This window comes from Lontra canadensis, unplaced genomic scaffold, assembly GCF_010015895.1.
Source record: "Lontra canadensis isolate GAN:19392208 unplaced genomic scaffold, GSC_riverotter_1.0 scaffold111, whole genome shotgun sequence".
NCBI lineage: Eukaryota > Metazoa > Chordata > Mammalia > Carnivora > Mustelidae > Lontra > Lontra canadensis.
Window position 1 is genome coordinate 833,619 of NW_022631105.1, and position 17,881 is coordinate 851,499.

A 17,881-nucleotide genomic window follows, 5' to 3' on the forward strand; every position below is an offset into this window, starting at 1 on the left:
GGGGGGCGCCTGGGGCAGAGGTGTCCGGGGGGGACGTCTGGCAGGAGCTGGCTGCCCCTGGGGCCTGTGCTCACACACTTCAGCCCTTCCCACCGCACCCCTGTAGTACCTGAGGACAACCGGGCACTTCCGGGGGGCACTTTCTGGCTCAGCTGTGGCCGTACCAAAGCTTTCGTGAATGTCTTTTGCCACAGTTTCTTCCCTGGTCAGAAAACTGGGGGCTTCTGATGTCCCCCGGGGCCAAACGTGACACCGCCACCGCGTCTTGAAGCCGGCGAGAGGCTGGTCCTTCGTAGCTCTGCTGGGGGCCCAGCACTCCAGAGGGTCCTCCCAGCTGCCGTGCCCGGATGGAGGTGTCCCCAGTCTCCCCGCTCTGGATGTGGCTCCTGCTTCCAGTGTAGGGTGGGTCCTCCCAGGGCCGTGGTTAGTGTCGGCCCTGCACGTTGGGGTCCTTGGTTACTGCATGTGTGCCCGAGCGTGTGCTGCGTGTGCCGTGGTGGACACGTGTGCACTCGCTGTCGCTCCCAGGGCCCAGCATGATGCTGAGCTCGGGCACCCGCCGGACAGACGTGGGCAGTGGAGGCGCAGCAGGGGGTGGCTGGGGGGCAGCTCTTGGCACCTAGGAGCACGTTCTCAGGGTTACGCACTGTTCGAGGAGAGGGGGAGGCGGCCGCACAGGCCGGAGCTGCCAGAGATTTTGTACTTAATACGTTTTGTTAATGGTTATGTAGCTGTCAAGTAAATTCCATTATTTCTTATTACATCATTAGAGACCATTAAAACGGCATTAGCATGCTGATGGAATTACGGCCGCAGACGCACCGCAGCCTCGGTGAGGGCTTTGTAATCTAATCACGGCTGTTCACAGCGGCACTGACGGATGTGCGGCCGCTCCCTCCGGGGCCATTGCGCGCGGTGCTGCGGGGACCCGTGGTCCGGTGGGGGCCGGTGCCCACACTGCTCCCGAGGGCCACGGGACGATGGCCTCGTTCTATGATCAATCTCCCCGCCTTCTCCTGATGCAAGAGGCAGTTTAGTTTCCCATCTGTGTGATTTACGGAATTGATGAAAACACAGCATTCTTGATTTTCGAACCGGCTGCTGAAGGTGCGGTGGTGGGAACTCGCAGCCCGGACACTTCCCATTAGGGTCTTTGTGCCGGGGGCCGGGGCAGTCGTGCCCAGCCCAGTCGGCCCTGTGAGTCCCAGGGCTGTGACGCCCATGTCATCCCCCCTTCCCACGCCTCACACCCCCGCCCACCCCCGGTCCTCCTTCCACAGTAGAAGAATCCGTGGGAGTTTCTGTTTCCTAGGGTGGAACTGTGGTTATTTGGCTCCTGTCTTGTCTCTCTGATTCACAAGGACAGGAGAGAGGAGGTTGAAGAGGGACACAGGGTCGGAACCTGGTCACGACAAGCTGTGGATGATCTGGGGAACGTGCCAGGACGTCGCAGATCAGCGGTGACAGAGACTGTGCTGGGGACGTACGAGCGTGACTCGGCCAGGAGCCCTCCACAGTGAGACCCAGAGCCTGTGGGGGCCCCGGGCGATGGTGACTGTACCCCAGCTTGGTGTGTCCTCGGCCTACAAGCTCCGGGGTTCACAGGCGGATGCCGTCCCCTTCCGCACCTGGGCCCGGGATGCCTCCGTGAAAGGATGGAGAAGGAAGGGGCCCCCATCCTCCCAGAGCAAGAGCACTGGCCGTGGCCTGGGTACATGCTGCCAGGTTGCCAGGATCCCCTGGGGTGGCTGGAGACAGCGACACGGTGCCTTCAAGGAGACGTTGCCACGTGACGACGGCCCCAGCCCTGTGTTCAGACAGACGAGGAGCCCGCGGGGGGCGCGCTGGGGGTGTGCTGGCGAGTGGCACTTCCGCGTGAGTGGCAGACGGCCCTTTCTCATTCGGGCAAGTCCCTGTGCGGTGGGTGAAGAGATTCATCCTTCCAGTACCGGTTGGGCCCCTCCCTACTGAGAAATGGCGTCGGAGCTTAGGGGCAGAGTGAAGACACAGCCTTTCTCGGCCTCCGTCTCCCTGCCTGTAAAACGTGGGTGGTCGGGAGTGCTGTGGGCTGTGCCGCGGGATCCTGCTCTGGGGAGGCCCCGCACATTGCGTAACTGGCTCCAAGGCTGAGGGGCTCTCCCTGAAGCTCCGTCGCCTGCGCGCCGTGTCCACATCCAGCCCGGCCAGCCTGTACCGCGAAGCCGTTACTTCTGTTGTTACTAATCTGCTCTAACGCCGAACCACGGGTCGGTTCACGGTCAAGAGTGACGCACTCAGCTCCTCTGCCCAGGCTTGCATGGACCCTGTGAGTGCCGGGCGTTGGGAGACGGTGGGATTGCATGTTGGACTGGACGTCTCTGTATTTAGGGCTTCATTGGAGAGTCTGTGGTTTCTGTAATGATTCTTTGATAGGGAAGAGCGGCGCCTTCCTCTCTTCCAGGAGACGACGCCCTCCTTGGCTGCAGAGCTCGGGCTTCTTTCCCCATGACGTGTCTTAGTGCCTAGGACGGCATCAGGCATGTGGCCGGAGCCCAGTGTTTGCTCAGTGGTGGGGTGGGTGAGGGAGTGAGTGAATCAATCCATGTGGCTTGGGTTTGTGGTGCCTTTTCGAGGCCCTCAACGTTGGGCAGACTGCTGAAGCTCGCCTCGCCTCACCTGTGCGTGCTCCGGTGGGCGTCCCGGTGCCAGTGCCAGAGACCTTGGGGGGCTCAGCGCTAAGTGTGCAACTACTCAGCCCTCTGTGGGGTCCCTACGTGATATGCTATGAAAATAATAAAATGTTATGTAAACTAAGAAATACCTAAACACGTGCATAAAGTTACATTTATACTGAAATAAAACTGAACGGGTGGTGAAGTACACGTTGTATTTCTTGCCCGTGAAGACCGCTTGTCTCTGCTCGGCTCCATCCTCCTCTTCCCGGGAGAACCGAGCAGGACTCATTTTCACTCTCCAGCCGCTCTCTGCGTCAGAGGCTGCGCGCTCACGTCCGCGGGACTGTGGTGTAGACAAGCCGGGACACCTCAGCCAGGAGCAGTCCCTACGAGAAAGCTGGGAGCCCTGGAGGGAGGCCGTCCCCCGTCGCACGTGGGCACTACAATCTGGAAGGAAGGGCAGGGGACGAATAATGTGGCCACAACAGAGGGTGCCGTGGAAATCAGCCCCCACGTGTCCTGGTGGCACGCTGTGGGCTGTGACGCGCGGTGCTGTGATGTCCAGAGAAACCAGAGTGAGCCTCCGCGTCAGGAGACTAAGGGCCAGGCTGGAGCGCAGCCGGCGGGCAGCGCGGCCGGGAGGCTCCTGTCTGCGCTCCTGGCACCGAAAAGCCGTCGCCTGGTTCTCTGGGGCTCCAGGACGGAGCCTGCGTCCAGAATTCCCGGGGCTGCTGTTTCTCTGTTTGTCACCAGCAGCTCAGCCATTCTGTTGTTTGTTGCGTCCCAGCGTCCTTCAGGCCCATGGGGGGCTGACTGCGATGGCGCACGCACCTCCGGTGGTCCCTCCGGGCAGCTCTGGTCCCTACGGTGGTCCCCACGGCCCCTCTGCCCCCCGGGCACCCCTGCTGGTGGGGCACAGGCCTCCTGTGACCAAACACATCATCTCTTGGTTCCAAATGGAAAACATAAGTTGTCCCGGGAGCTCTTCCCTAAGCAGATGCTTTAAATGTGCAAAGTCAAGACATAAATACGGAATCATTGGTTTTTTCCAAATATTCCATGGAAGAGAGAGGAGGAAGGTGTGCCCTAATGAGAGAGAGGAATTCCCGAACGGCGCATGACCACACAGTAACTGCAAACAAGAGACGATCCGTACAGTAAAGCAGTTGCCCAACCCTTTACGAAGGGAGAGCATCGGGGCGCCTGGGGGGCTCAGGGGCTTGAGCCTCTGCCTTCGGCTCAGGTCATGATCTCAGGGTCCTGGGATCGGCCCCGTGTTGAGCGCTCTGCTAGGCAGGGCGCCTGCTTCCCCCTCTCTCTCTGCCTCTCTGCCTACTTGTGATCTCTGTCTGTCAATAAATAAATAAAATCTTAAAAAAAAAATCTTAAGAAAAAGAGGCGCATCGTCTATGTTGTGTCTCGGTGAAGGCTTACGCTAACCCACCAACTTGGTAAGCCTCTGTTTCCTCACCCAGATACGAAACGACTTGTTCTCTCAGTCCTCCTCCTCTGTCTCCTCAAATCAGGTATTGTGGAAAGTTACGGCCTGTTTGGGAGGCAGGAATATATGTGGTGAAGGAAAGTGTGCCTTAGGAATGCGTGTGTCCATAATTTTGCTATTTCATGGAGTTCTAGGATTTGGGGATTTGACACAGATGGGATGAGGCATGCAGAGGTGCTTCTGTAGCGCCCAGACTAGACTCGCTTCCCTGCGGTTTTCTCGTGGCGGCTTGGCTGAGTCCAGTACAGAACTGCACGTGTCCCAGAGGGAGGGGCAGCTTAGGAAGACGGCCAGCAGGGAGCTGGGGGTCCTCAGAAACGGGTGGCGGGGGTCGCCATTCTCGGGAAGGACGGCGTGCACACTCGGTCCGGGCCCGTGGCCGGGCGGGGACGCCGGTGGAGGCAGCCTGCGGGTGGCCTGCTTATCGGTGGCCCTCTGCAAGCTGTCCTGGAACACCCCGGGATCCCTTTTCCAGTCACGGCCTCCTTATCAAAGCTGGATCTCTGGGGCTGGTCCATTTGGGGAAGGAGGGCACTGCCAGAGGGACAGCTGTGGCGTTCGGCTCTGCGCCAGCTCGCCGTCTGCGTCCGCTCTCCCGGGGCCGGCCGGGCGCGTGGGCGTCTGTCCAGTGCCTCAGCCGGGGGCCAGCTGGGCGGCCGGTTTCAGAAGCGAAGAAAGAAGTCTTGCTCTCACCCGGCCTCAGCGTGTTCAGACACAGCAAGTCTCCAGAACGGCGGATTTTCTTGGGCAACTTTGGGTCCTTTATTAGCATTTTAGTTTTTTTTAAATTAATAATGAGTAAGGTACAGAAGGAGCAGTTCACCAAATGCACAGCCCGTAAGTGAGAAAAGTTAATGTAGAAAGATGCTTAAACCGTAGTTAGGATTTTGAGAAAAAGTCTTAGTGCTTGCATCGACACAGGCTCTTTCTGTACGACCCCGGTCACCTATACGTCGTCCGTTGTCCATGACGCATCGTCTCTCTGTCCCCCCTTTCCTCCACCCTGTCCTTCCGTGGTGCGATCCGGGATCAAACGGACAAAGCGCAGGTCACCGCGTTAAGCCAAGACAAGCCCGTGCTAGTAGAAAACATTTAATTAAATATTCTATCAGAAGTATTTTATTTTAACTTTCTAAACAACTCCCAGGAGCGTGAGTCATTTGAAAGTGCAGCGTTCACGTCTGCATTAGTTGTAAAAGCGCCAACACTAACTTTACAACTGTCTGTTCCTGCCACATATGCTCGCAGTCTTCTTTTTTTAAAAAAGATTTTATTAGAGAGAGACAGTGACAGAGAGAGCAGGAGGGCACAAGCCGGGGTCGGGGAGGCAGAGGGCGAGGGGGGAGCAGGCTCCCTGCAGAGCAGGGAGCCCGACGCGGGACTCGATCCAGGACTCTGGGATCATGCCCTGAGCCGAAGGCAGACGCCCAACGACTGAGCCACCCGGGCCCCCCCTTTTGATCTTATTATCCCCCAGAGTCAAGAGATCTAGTTCCTGAGGCTTGTGTCTGTTTAAGGACAGTAGGCTGCTTTGCCGGGGTTTATACAGAAAATCACAGCCGTGTCTGCTCTTTTCTCTGCGGGCTGTCCAGGCTGGCCTGATAGACGCACTCCTGTGTCTTGCGTGATCTCTTAGGAAGCGGGAGAGATGCCACCCAGATCACGTCGGCCAAGCAGCGTGCTCCGTGGACGGGACTTTTCCTGTTCTGTGTTTTGGGCCCAGTGCTAGATAACAAGAGAGACAGGATCTAATCCGGGAACATCTTCCTTCCTCATCCTCCACGAGGTGCCGGGCTGAGCGGGCGGAGTTCCGTGTCTTGTAACCGGTGGGATTAGAGAGCCAGGCCATGGCAGCTAGCAAGCAGAAGGTCACCTTGAGTCACGTGACAGTGTTGCCGCCTTGTCTGTCACTCCCCGATGTTACGGAGGCAGAACGACTTTCTCGAGGGACGTGGGCAGAGATCTCGTCCCCAGCAGGTTAGGGACCGTGGGGCTGTGTTCCACCAACTGCAGGTGATGGCTGGGGAAATTCCAGAAAACCAGCAATATGTCAACATGAAATGCGACAAGTTACCTTTGTTCTTTGTTAGCCTGTTCTGGGACTGAAAAGGAAAGAGTCGTTAGTACAGTGAGTGATTGTCACATACGTCATAAGCACATAAGCGCATGTTACTTTATAAATACACAAACATCACCTAGAATCAGATGGAATTAATAGTAATTGCCAAGTAGAAACATTTCACGGGGCTCAGGACCGCTTGGACTTGTCTTTACAATGGAGACGACCCCGGCAGGAATGATGGCGCTGAGACACCCGTTTATCTGTGTGCACACGTACGGTTTGCTGAAAGTGGTTAAAGGAAATTTAAAACCCGTGAATGCTGCAAGATCTCAGGGAAGTCTCTTTTTGTATTATTTGTGTCCTAATAGGGACTCGACCCCCAATGGTGGTGTGTGGTTTCATTCTCCTAAGATGGTGTCTAGGAGGGGCCCTTGGAGCATTTCTCACGGGACGGGCATGCCCACGGGGCTTCCCCAGGCTGAGACCCAGAGGACAGTCTCTGCTGGAGTAGGAAGGGTTTGCCTCTGGGCAGGTGGGTTCCACCAAGTGTCCTTTCCTCCACCGCAGGTGAACTGGGCTGCCAGGAGGTCTGTGGTCCTCCAGGAACATTGAGTCAAGCGACATCGGGGTTCTCGGAGCAGAGCGTCTCGCAGCAGGCAGGCCGTGGGGCTCTGGCTGGGTCTTCCCGGGACGACCCCTGCATAGGCGATGGTGAGCTCGCCATCCTAGAGCCGTGTAGGCAGGACAGTAGCCGCCGGTCTTGCCCCTTGTATCCACCGCGTTGTTGCAGACTGAGGACAGTGCCTCCGTGACGAGGCAGTGTGGCATGCAGAAGCCGTGGGTGCCCACGAAGGCCTGGCAGTGTGGACCTCACAGCAGAGACCGGAGCAGCATCAGACCGCTCTGGAAAGACGGGGCAGAAGCTGATGGGGTCAGTGTAGAGCACACCCACCCCCTTCCCTGATCGCCATCATCATCCCCACTTTGCAGGCGTAAGAGCGACGTGCGCTGAAAGCACACAGCTGGGAAGGACGGGCGCGCGCAGCACAAGCCCCTTCAGCTCTGGGCCAGGCTCTCTCAACAGTTTTAGGTTGTAGAACGTGACAAAAGCAGTAAGGTCATCGACGTGCATGAACATGCGTCACACAGACTCTAGGAAACACAGTAGACCCTCACTCGTTGTGATTCTGTATTTGCAAGTTCATTTGCAAGCCCGAAATCAGTACGGCACCGCTGCGGTCGCTAGAAGACCGGTGCAGAGGGAGAAGAAGGTGCGTCTCACTCTCGTGTGCCCAGCGGAGCCTGAGCAACGCTCCAGCCGCGTCCTTCTCTCGGCCCACGCGTCCGCACGTGCTTGTCACCGTTCCCGGCCACGTTCTCCACGTCTTTGGGCTTTCGCTGTAGGAAGCGGCCCCCGCGCACACGCAGAGCGTCTGGTGTTCCCACGCGCAAGAAGGCTGGGCTGTGCCTGTGCGGAAGATGTCATTGTCGGGAAGCTGCCACTCTAGAAGTGGTGAGTTCAGCGTTCACGAGGCGGTGTGGTCTGTCCACACGGTGCACACGTCACACAAGCTGTACACGGACCAGGTGGTGAAGACGTGAGCGGAGGCTGGCAGGGCCCAGCCCTGCGCTTCCCTGGGAGCCAGGGTCCAGTGTCCTCAAATCCACAGGTGTGTTGACCTTACAAGACGTCCGTCGGCAAATAGCAAAAATGTACCGTAGCATGTTTCCAACGGTTTTGGTGGAATCTGGATGAGAACCTGAAAGCCAAAGAACAGAATTTTTCGGTTTCATGGTGAAACACGGGTGTTCCCTTGTAACGCGAGGCTCCTCTGTGTATGTTCCAGTAACTTCTTCCTAATCTAAACACTCGTTTTTTGTATCAATAAAGGTGGAATGTTGGGCTCTGCACCAGAAACTCTCTTTATTTATTAATGAGTGACTTTCTCAGGACAGAGAAAGGCTTCTCCGCTGACCCGGTTGGTAGATGTTGTGTCTGCTTCTCAGACTTAGCAAGGCTGCAGGCATCTGTCCTCGTTTTTCAGTTTCTGATGAACACAGAAACCCCTTTTCTGTGCCAGCATCATGTCGATGGGACGGTTCTCCCCACGCATTTGAAGATGCAGAGCGAACGGGACAGTGAGGACAGCCCAGGCCACGTGGTCCAGGAGGAAGACGGTAGCGGCTCCAGGCACCACCCCCCCAGCCCCCTGTCACCCGTTTGCGTCCCGCATGGCCTGAGCTGTTAAGGCGTGGGGAGCCCCGCTGGCTGGGGGTGGACAGTGGGCATCCCCCCGCCCGTGGCTAAAGTCCCAGCTGGGCCCAGGGCCAGCCTTGCACACAGGCTTTCTGCGATGGCTCTGGCGGGCCCGCAGGGCTCCCCTATGTGCCCAGGGCCTGGGGGGAAGACTTCGCCCCTGAGGTAAGACTGAGACACTGGTAAGTGAGATGAGACGGTCTCAGGAGGGTCATCTGGCCCCCTCCCCGTCCAGCTGTCCACATGGGAACGCAGTCCTGACTGAGCCCCAACAGACCCCAGGGAAGGGTCTAGAGCACCCCTTCCCAATGGAGGACACGGGACAGCACGATGGTCCACAGCCCTGCGGGGAGCCCCAGCACAGAACAGGCACAAGCGTGTCTATGGCACTGATGTGTCACAGACAGAAGCTAGCAGGGAGCGAGTGTCTGGGGCATTCCCTTAGGGGACCCACAAGGAAGCTGGGCTGAGCCAGGCTGGGAGCACGGGAGCCACAGCAGCTCATCATGGTGTGGACCTGCGCGTCCTTCCGAGGCCACGTCTGTGAGCTGCGTGTGCTTAGATGCTCACAGGTGGGGTGCAGGGGCCGCTGCTCCTGCTGGCTCCAGGCTCTCCGGAGGACACCGCACCCGTTGGGTCTGTCCCGCTGGGAGGGGCCCGGGGTCCACGCCGCGCCGAGTGGCTGCTGCTGCTGACGGCAAGGTCCTAGGAGGTGGCCGTTTGCTTCGGAGTTCATCCTGTTTCTGTTTCTTTTTTAAGATTTTATTTATCAGAGAGAGAGAGAGAGACCGCTAGCAATGAGGGGGCAGAGGGAGAAGCAAGCTCCCCACAGAGCAGGGAGCCCGATGCCGGACCCGATTCCACGACTCTGGGGATCACGATCCAAGCTGGAAGCAGACGCCCAACTGACAGAGCCACCCAGGTGCCCCCAGAGTTCATCCTCCCCAACACGCTCTAGGAGCTTGCACTGAAAACGCCACAGAACACCTTCCCCAGTGAACCGGACTCCGTCCTTGAGGTGGCAGTGGCGACATTTGTTTCCTGTTCCCCCGAAGCCAGTCCCCGACTCACTGCAAGGCCCGCATCCGTTCCGGGCTCCAGCCACTCTCCTCCTTTCTCTCCCGTCGTGGATCTCAGTCTTTGACTTTTACTTGAGCGTCTGCTGTGTGCGGGCCTATGCCACAGGGTGGCCCGGGACCAGACACTGAGCCGGCTTCAGGAGGCCGCTGCTCCCGGAACCCCTCCACCGGCGTGTCAGGGAGGCGGCTGCCCGCCCGCGGGACACGAGAAGCCTGAAAGCCTGGAGAGGAGCTCCCAGCGGGAGACGCGGGTCCAGACCCCTCCACGCCCCGTGCTTGCCCGCGGCCGTGAAGCCGTACAGCCAGACCTATCGACCTCACCTTGTCACTCTGTACGAAACTTGCGTCTGGAAGGGAGAAGCCGATGTCTGTGTGTCTGTCCGCCCACCGCAGTGATGGGCGTTTGTTCGAAGGGCCGGGTGGCAAGTCTTTCCTGCACAGATCCGGGAAGGACCTCATCCTTGTACTCAGAGCAGAGAGACGGGACCGTTTGCTCTGTGTTGCCGTGCGGGGCTGAGAGCAAAGCGGTGCGGTAGCGGCAGTGCCCAGCAGGGAGCGTCGTCTGCGAGCTCCTAGTGGTTCTCCGGCTGCAGACTGAGAAGGACATTGTGCCCGGACAGCCTCCCCCGTGCTGGAGGAGGCCCCGCAGAGTGACGGGAGCAGCCCGGGCACGTCCCAGTGTGGCGCGAGATGTACCCTCGTATCTAACGCTGCTAACACTTTCCGACGCAGCAGCCCGTCCGTCCCTCGTCAGCCTCGGGCTCCCCTGGGCCGCCAGCCCGCGTGTCCCTGAAAGGGAGGAAGCCTCCGACGGCCGGAGCCCCCAGGGCCTGGATGAAGTCATCTGTGTCCACCCACAACTGGCAAACAGCCCTGGGCCGGAAGCACTAGTGTTAGTGCAAGTGACCGTGAGAGGCTGGCGTGAGTTCCGAGGGTGACCAGGCAGGAAGGGGAGACGGGTTCTCGGGCTGGCATCCCCGAGGGACTGGCATCTTGAGGGGTTCCTGCGGGTCCCTCTGGGTGGTACTTTGGCTCCGGGCGACCTGGTGCCCGCACAAACGTTTGTCTGAGAAATCCTGGTGCGGTTGGAGGCCGGACGCCTTCCGATTGGAGGCCCCTGGTGGGAGCTCAGGGAGCTTCTGTGTGGTCCCGGGTGTGTAGCCAGGCACCCAGGGCCAGCAGGACACCCTGCGCCCCGGCCCACCTGCCCACCCTTCCCTTCCTCGTGCCCCAGGACGCTGCCCAGAGCCCCTGGCATTGGCTTCACACGGCAGCTGCGACGGGGAAGGAAGTCAGAGCCTCGGCCAGTACAGGTCTCCCCACCGTCAGCCGCGAACGGAGGCCGGCGAGGCTGAAGGGTTAGCAGAGGGGACGACACGTAGGGTCGCCGCTGCGAGGCCTGTGTGTGGACGTCCATGTCGCACGTCAGGACAGGCATCCGGGAAGAGTAGGTCCAAGTCCCTGTCGTGGCACTGGCTCGGGTGGCTGACCCTCTCTGACTCTGCTCTGTGGGTCGTTTTCCTTCCTTCATGAGACTCTTGTGAGCCCGAGAGGTGACGGGCTGGGTCCCTGGGCCAGGGCGGGGCAGCGCCTGCCCTCCCTGCCTTGTACGGTCTCCATGATGGCGAAGCTGGCGCTCAGGAGTGCTTCCCATGTCCCAGGCGTAGTCCTATGTCCAATATGTCCCTGCTGGCCGGGCCGGGTCACGGGCGCGTTTCCGGGTCAGACGTGTCCCTGCTGGCCGGGCCGGGTCACGGGGGCGGTCCCAGGTCCAGCGTGTCCCCTGTTGGCCGGGCCGGGTCACACAGCATCTCTCGCTGGCTCCACGGGGCAGGGTGGCAGATGAGCTGTGTCTTCTCCATGACCCGGTGAGCAAAAACCAGGAAGGCCTGCAGCGTCTTTAGAGAAAACCCTGGGCACCTGAGGGAGGTGCCATCTGCCTGTGAGTTCTTGGATGTTTAGATTCAGTGAGAAACGTCACAGAACCACACAGAGACCCGGAGTCCTGGTGCCCCTTCGACGGCAGGTGAAGCCTGTTGTGTTAACGAGGACCTCTTCTCGGCGTAGAGGACAGCGGCACGCTGTGTCACGACTCCGTCCCAGTAGCGACCCTGCCACCCACCTCGTGTGTGCGGCGCTGGCCAACAGCCTACACGCCCTCCCCGAGCCAGCTGCCCTCGGGAAGCCGTGGACGTCCTGCGGGACCATCAGTGCACTGAGTGCCATGCGCTCCTGGCCCTGCCCACGGTCCACTTGGGGGAGGGTCCACTGTGGTCAGAGCACAAGTGGTGGGGTCAGCCCAAGAGGGACCCTGAGAGGCGGTAGAGCCTGGGGGACGGGTGGCAGGAAAACCAACCTGTGTGAGGTGGGGACAGCCATCGCTCTGGGGACAGAGCCTCCAGCAGGAGCGGAAGAGGGGCTGTCTGGCTGGTGGCGTCTCACACAGGCCTGCAGAGTCACCTGGGGCCCTTAGCCTTGGTGGGCAGGAGGGAGTGGGCAGGCCTGGAGGGCACCCCTGGGGACATGTCATGCCAGGACATGGCTCCAGCCACAGGCAGCAGGAACCCAGATGGAGGATGAACGTGGTGGCATTTTCAGGGAGTTTCAGCCAAACTTTAGGACCATGTGGACATTTTTTGTACAAAGAAATGGAACAGGAAGCCCCTGGGCCATGTGTGTCTGCTGCACAGAGCTGTGGGTGCAGGTCCAGGGGCTGCCTGGAGGAGGTGTCCTCGGGCCTGAGGCGGTGCTGAGGCTTCCGCAGGAAACATCCGCAAAGATGGTGAGGCCCCGCAGCGGCCAAGGATCGAACCCAGCGGGGCCTTGTGCAGCAGCCAGACCACGGGGAGGTGAGCCAGCGCTCCGCAAGAGTGGGGACTCCGGGTCCTGTCTGAGCGCCCCAGAGGTCACAAGGCCCAGAGCAGGCCCTGTGGAGATCATAGGGGAGCCTCAGCTCGGTTCTGTGTGGACAACTGGGGGAAGGCGGGAGCACGAGCGGGGATGTGGGGAAAGGCAGGGCAGTTCACCCCGGCTGGGTTGTCCCAGGTGTCGGGGGTCCCCTCTGTCTTCACGTGGGTCTTGCTGACTGTGGCCTTGCTCTTTGCTCACCCCCAGGCCTACGTACCACTCCTGGCACCTTTCTCACTCTCGGCGCCTTTACAAACAGACGGTGGTAGACCAGGTGGGAGGGCTGGCGCTTGGGTTGGGGCCGGGTTAGGACCGCGGGCAGCTGGCATCCTGCAGGGCAGGTAGGCAGCTTGAGAGAGAGCGGGTGGGTGGCCGTCCCTAGGGGGACTGTGGACGGCCCTGGTGTCCCGAGTTTCCTCGGCGCTGGAATGTAGCAGGTGCACACGCTAGGTGGCGTCCCTGCCCACACAGGAGGGGTCCAGCAGGTGACACACGGTGGTTCTGCTCCCGGTGTTGAATCCATGCATAGTGAAAAGGTCCTGGGCCGAGGGAGGACAATGGGACGCAGAGCCTGCTGCAGATAGTGGCTGGAGCCCCCAGTGACCGCCGGGAAGGGCATCTGTCCGGCCAGCGGCACCCAGTACCTCTGGGACCCGAGAGGCACAGCAGTGTCTGTGCAGTGGGGGGGGGGGACACAGCCCTCCCTACAAGCTGCATGTTCTGTGCCCTCTGTGGTGCCAGCTCCAGACTGTGCACCTTGTTCGCAACACGGAGAGCAGAGAAACAAATGGGGGGTCGCTCTTTCCACGGGAAGTCCCGGCGACTGGAGCTGGCAGCCCAAGCAGCTAGGAGACAAGCCCTCTGCTCTCCTGCTCTCCTCTGCCTCCTGTCCCTCTTCCCTGTCCCCCTGCTCCCTCTCCCTCCCCACTCCCTCTTCTCCCCTCCCACTTTCCTGTCCCTGTTCCTTCTCCCCCTCCCTCCCTCTTCTTCTCCCCCTTCCCCATCCCTGTCCACAGTCTCCCCTCCCCATCCTGTCCCCCTTCCCTATCACCCCGTTTCCTCTTCTTCCTCCCCTTCCCCTTCCCTCTTCCCCTTCTTTCCCTCCCCCTTCCTATTCTCCTCCAACTTCTTTAGATGAATAAAATTATTTATTTTAGATAAATAATTTAGATTTCCTTCCCTCTCCTTTTTAGATGAATAAAATTATTTAAGGAGTGATGTATTTTTTCAAACTTACACTTAACATGGTATTTAAAAAGCTTTGAAAATTTTAATCATTCCTGTCTGGCAATTCCCTGCTAGTTATTTTTATACTAAATAGTTCTTAGTGACTTTGGTAACTTTTTTAAACGGTTCCTGTCAAGAGAGTTTTGAAATACTGTCTCTTCTCTTTCTGCCTTTGATTCCTGGTGCTCCCGTAGGAGCCAAATGCTCAACTCCGTCTCCGTGACGGTTTCCTTTGCAAGAACCTCTGCTCGTTCTTGTTGGTGGGTTGGGGTCGATTGGACTTGTCACACGCACTGCGGCTCGGCTCCGGGAGCACAGCGGGTCGGTGGGATGACCGACTGGGGCAGAGTCCGCCGTGGGCCAGAGGTCACCCCCACCACGGCAGCGGCCTCACACGTGTTCTGAGCGTGTGGGTGTTTTCTGCGTGGCCGCAGAGAAGCCACTCGGGATGCTGAGGTGGTTCTGAGCTCTCTCTCCTCTCTTCCAGTGTTCTGGGACCGGCCGTGACCTTCAGAGTGAGCGCCAGTGTCCGGAACCTGACGGCGGCAGACGTGGTGCGGGCTACAGGTAAGGCTGCGCCGACGCAGCCCCGCGTGGACATGCACACCCGGGTGGAGGAGAAGCACAGTCTCCCCAGCACCCCGACATCTAACGGGCAGATGGGGCGGCCGGGGCGGCAGGCATGGCAGGGGCCTCGTGGTCGTCATGAGGCCCACCCGCTGCTGGCGGAGGACGGGGATCACACGGCTCCCTCAGAGACAGAGGCTCGTGCCCGGTGAGCAAGGGTCTCGGGTCTGCGGCAACCCCAGCCCCCAAGTGGACAGAATGACCACCTGTTGCTCCTGGTGGCCCCGGCGTCCTGGGCAGTGTGTGCTTCTGTCTGTCCGCGACCAAGACCGTGCCGGAGGGAGCGTTTAACAGAAACAGGGACTTCGCCACAGCTCTGCTTTTAGAGCCCCGGTTACTCCCGCTGGCCTGGCTGGAGACCCGGGAGCCATCTCCCCGCCAGCGTTGTTTGCCCCGGGGTGGGGGCGGCTCCAGTGCTCAGCCCGTGGGATGACCCACTGTTCTCCCATTTTCGTTGTTGCTCGGTGTTACCCGTAGGATATCTTGGTGCCAATAGTAACTCTTCCTGGGAAAGTGATGATTCCAAGGCCAGTAATTTTGGTTACGGGTGAATTCCTTGCAACGTTGTACCTCCAGCAAGCTGACCGGTTTCCGCTCTGAGGAGAGCCCCAGGCTTCGTGTCAGTGCCCCGCATCATGGTGAGGCCAGAGTGCCTGGTGTAACTGGGCAAAGCTGGGCGGTGTCCTTCCCCCAGCTTGGAGGCCCCAGCAGAGCCTACAGACTCGGGCACAAGCGCTCTGCCTCCGGAAACAGGACGGGATGGTGTCGGTGGCTTGGACTGCCCTCCGCCCCTCCCGCGTCCACTCTCCCGTCCGAGCTGCTCAGCACAAGGGGTAATCGGCCGTATTTAAGCCCGTCAGGTACGGGGTTTTTCAGGCGGGAACTGTCGCGGCTGTTCTCCAAGTGGCCGTCCATCCCAGGGCTGGGAAGGAACATTTTCCAGGTGGGATCTGCTGAGACGGAGGGCAGCCGTGTCTTGGGGATGTCTGCACCACACACTCGCCGATCGTAGCCTTTGTTTCTTTCATTGCTTCCTCGGGAAAACGAGGTCAATCGCCCAAAATCCAGCTTCTTGGGCATTTTAAACGGGTCCGTGTTGTTACCAAAGTGCCGTATGCCAAGGGGGGGCCGCCGTCAGATGGACGTTTGGGTGTCCTGGCCCCCACCTTCTGAAGACCTGGCTTTGCGGCACGATAGCCTTGTGAGCTCAGAGCGGTGCAAGCCGAGGGTGCCGATGGGCGACACACGGGCACAGTTCCAGAAAATTAGTTCTTCTATGTTGTGAGTCCTTTCAGGCTGTTCTGGATGCACTTGAGGCTGCACAGGAATAAGAGGACGAAAAATGACTTCGTGACCATTAGGGTTCAGTGGTCGCACGGTGGCCCTGCTCCGCGTACGGGGCGGCCAGGGCACTAGTGCCAGGAGGAGACATGAGGTCACCGAGCATGTTCAGGGAAAGGAACTCTTTGTGGTTTCCTGTTTCCCAGTTTTCCTGTTTCCTCCTTCCCACGGAGGCCTTGTCGCAAGCTACCGAGTAGCCCAGTCGGGGAGGCCCTGCTCAGGGGTTGGGGGGAGCCGTGGGTGCCGGGTACCTGCTGGGGTCGCTGCCTGCAGACCCCGTCGCTGCGGTGCGCTCCCTCGGGGCCTCCTGGCACCACGCTCGAGGCCCTCGTGGGTTCCCGACTAGTGAAGGGGACACAGCCCACTGATGGGGCGTCAAGGGGCTTTGCTCGCTGACCTCACGCACGTGGTACAAAACCTCATGACAGGCTTGCCGTGAACACCGCGTTGGTTCTAACCAGACGTCCGTTGTGCCCGACCTGATGGCTGCGCGCCGCCCCTTCTCTTTCAGAGCCACTTCCTCGTGTCCCATGATTCTTTCCTGGACGTCCTGCTGAGTGCACGACCTCAGTGTGAACACAAGGCACCAGTGAACGTGGGAAGTCGGCGGGCACTGCACAACCGGGAGCTTTTGTGTCCCCGGGTGCAGAGCAGCCGCTGGCGGGACGGGTTACTGTGAGCACTCCCTGCCCGGGTTCACAGTTCCACCTGCACGCGCTGCAGGGTGGCACGGCCGGGAGTCCGGTTCCTGTGCGTCTCGCTGGCCGTGGCCTCTGATGGAATCGGGCAGAACAGAGCAGTCCTTCCTACTTCACTTCCTTGGTTGTTCTTGAGTAGCTTGTTTCTAATCAATTTTTGCATTTCTCCTTTCGGAGAACATACAGTAGCGTCATCTTTTAGAAAGCGCGCTTGCCGTCCCCTCTGCAGCTGTCCACGCCCCAAATCCCAAACCCCGGGCTCCCGCAACTCACTGCGGGGTGCGCCTTGTATGCGGCCCTGCCCGGAGATCATCTGTTCTGGCGCAGACCGCCCTCTCCTGGTGCCCGGGCACTGGGTTTTCGGGCCCAGGCTTCTGCCAGGTGGCAGCTCGACTCGCTTGCTGACCGTGTCGCTGCTGGTTGGCTGTATTGGCGGTGGTTTCCCTCTGGCCTTCGGGTCAGCCCTGCTCACTCTTGTCCAAACAGGGCCTCTAAGACTTGCCCTTTGGGCACCATTCTTCCTGTCATCTTGCTGGGGAGGCAGCTCATGCCATTTCAAACAACATCTCCTTATTCAAGGTCGTGCTGACTTTCCCCGAGTCCTTGTGGCTGCAGCCTGGCTCCGTCCTCCTTTACCCGTCCGGTGTCTGTAGGAGTTGGCGCGTCTCCTCTCTGCCGTGTTGCTTCCTGCTTGTAGTTTACGCAGGGTCTGCACACAGGAGAGCGAGGCTGTCCCTTCTGGACACCGTCATGGACGCCCACGCGGGGCTCATCCCTGGACCCCGAGGCCTCAGGGGCGGGTTTCAGGGGTTGGAATGCGGACTGCAGAGTGAGAGGTCGGCACAGCTGTGCTCCGTACACATGACGTTTGACCCCAGAGCCCCCGCGACAGGGCGTGCTGTCCAGCCTCCTGGAGTCTGCGTCAACCTGGCGGCCGTGTTCATTTCGGGAAGCATAATGGAGTCCAGCCAGGCTCCGCGAGATGAGCCCGTCAGGGACACGCACGTGGTCCAGCCGTCCAAGCTGCCGCTTTCGTGCGAGCGTTGGTGCTTCCGGCTTCCTCAGGTTCTCTGCCGGGCACTGCACCGCGCAGGCTGTGGGCTGACGTCAGCGCCCGGGGACAGCAGCCTGCCCGCGGAGCCCAGCCAGTCTTTCAGACTGGGGCTACACCCGAGACATGACCCTGCACCAGGTCCCTCTCCAGATAAGGCCGTACGGAGTGGCTGGCCTTGGGTGAGTCTTAGGTGGGCTGGAAGGGAGGGGAGGCTGGTCACAGGAGGGCCGGCAAGGAGAAAGGCCGAGGCACAGAGCCCCCGGGGACAAAGGGTGGGAACAGGCTGGGTGCTGGGATCCAAAATCCGTCCCAAATCAGGCTTTGCACGTGGGATTGTGTCCTCGGTGTCTGCACGGAGCTCTCAGGCTTGGCCTTCCTCTGGCTGAGGGAATCAGCTTTCCCTCCTGGGGTCCCCACAGCCACGCCTACGACAGGGATCCGAAACCTCCTGGTCTCGGCGGGGGGAAGGGAGAC

The 17,881-nt window shown here is 59.8% G+C and overlaps 1 protein-coding gene across 1 annotated transcript in view; it reads left to right on the forward strand.

The window, feature by feature from the left end:
* PTPRN2 (protein tyrosine phosphatase receptor type N2) overlaps window positions 1-17,881 on the forward strand; it is a 710,237-nt gene that overhangs the window by 309,034 nt on the left and 383,322 nt on the right. Inside the window, exon 11 of the mRNA XM_032840229.1 lies at window positions 14,175-14,254. Within this exon, the coding sequence (XP_032696120.1) occupies window positions 14,175-14,254 (80 nt within the window). The remainder of the gene's footprint in view (window positions 1-14,174; window positions 14,255-17,881) is intronic.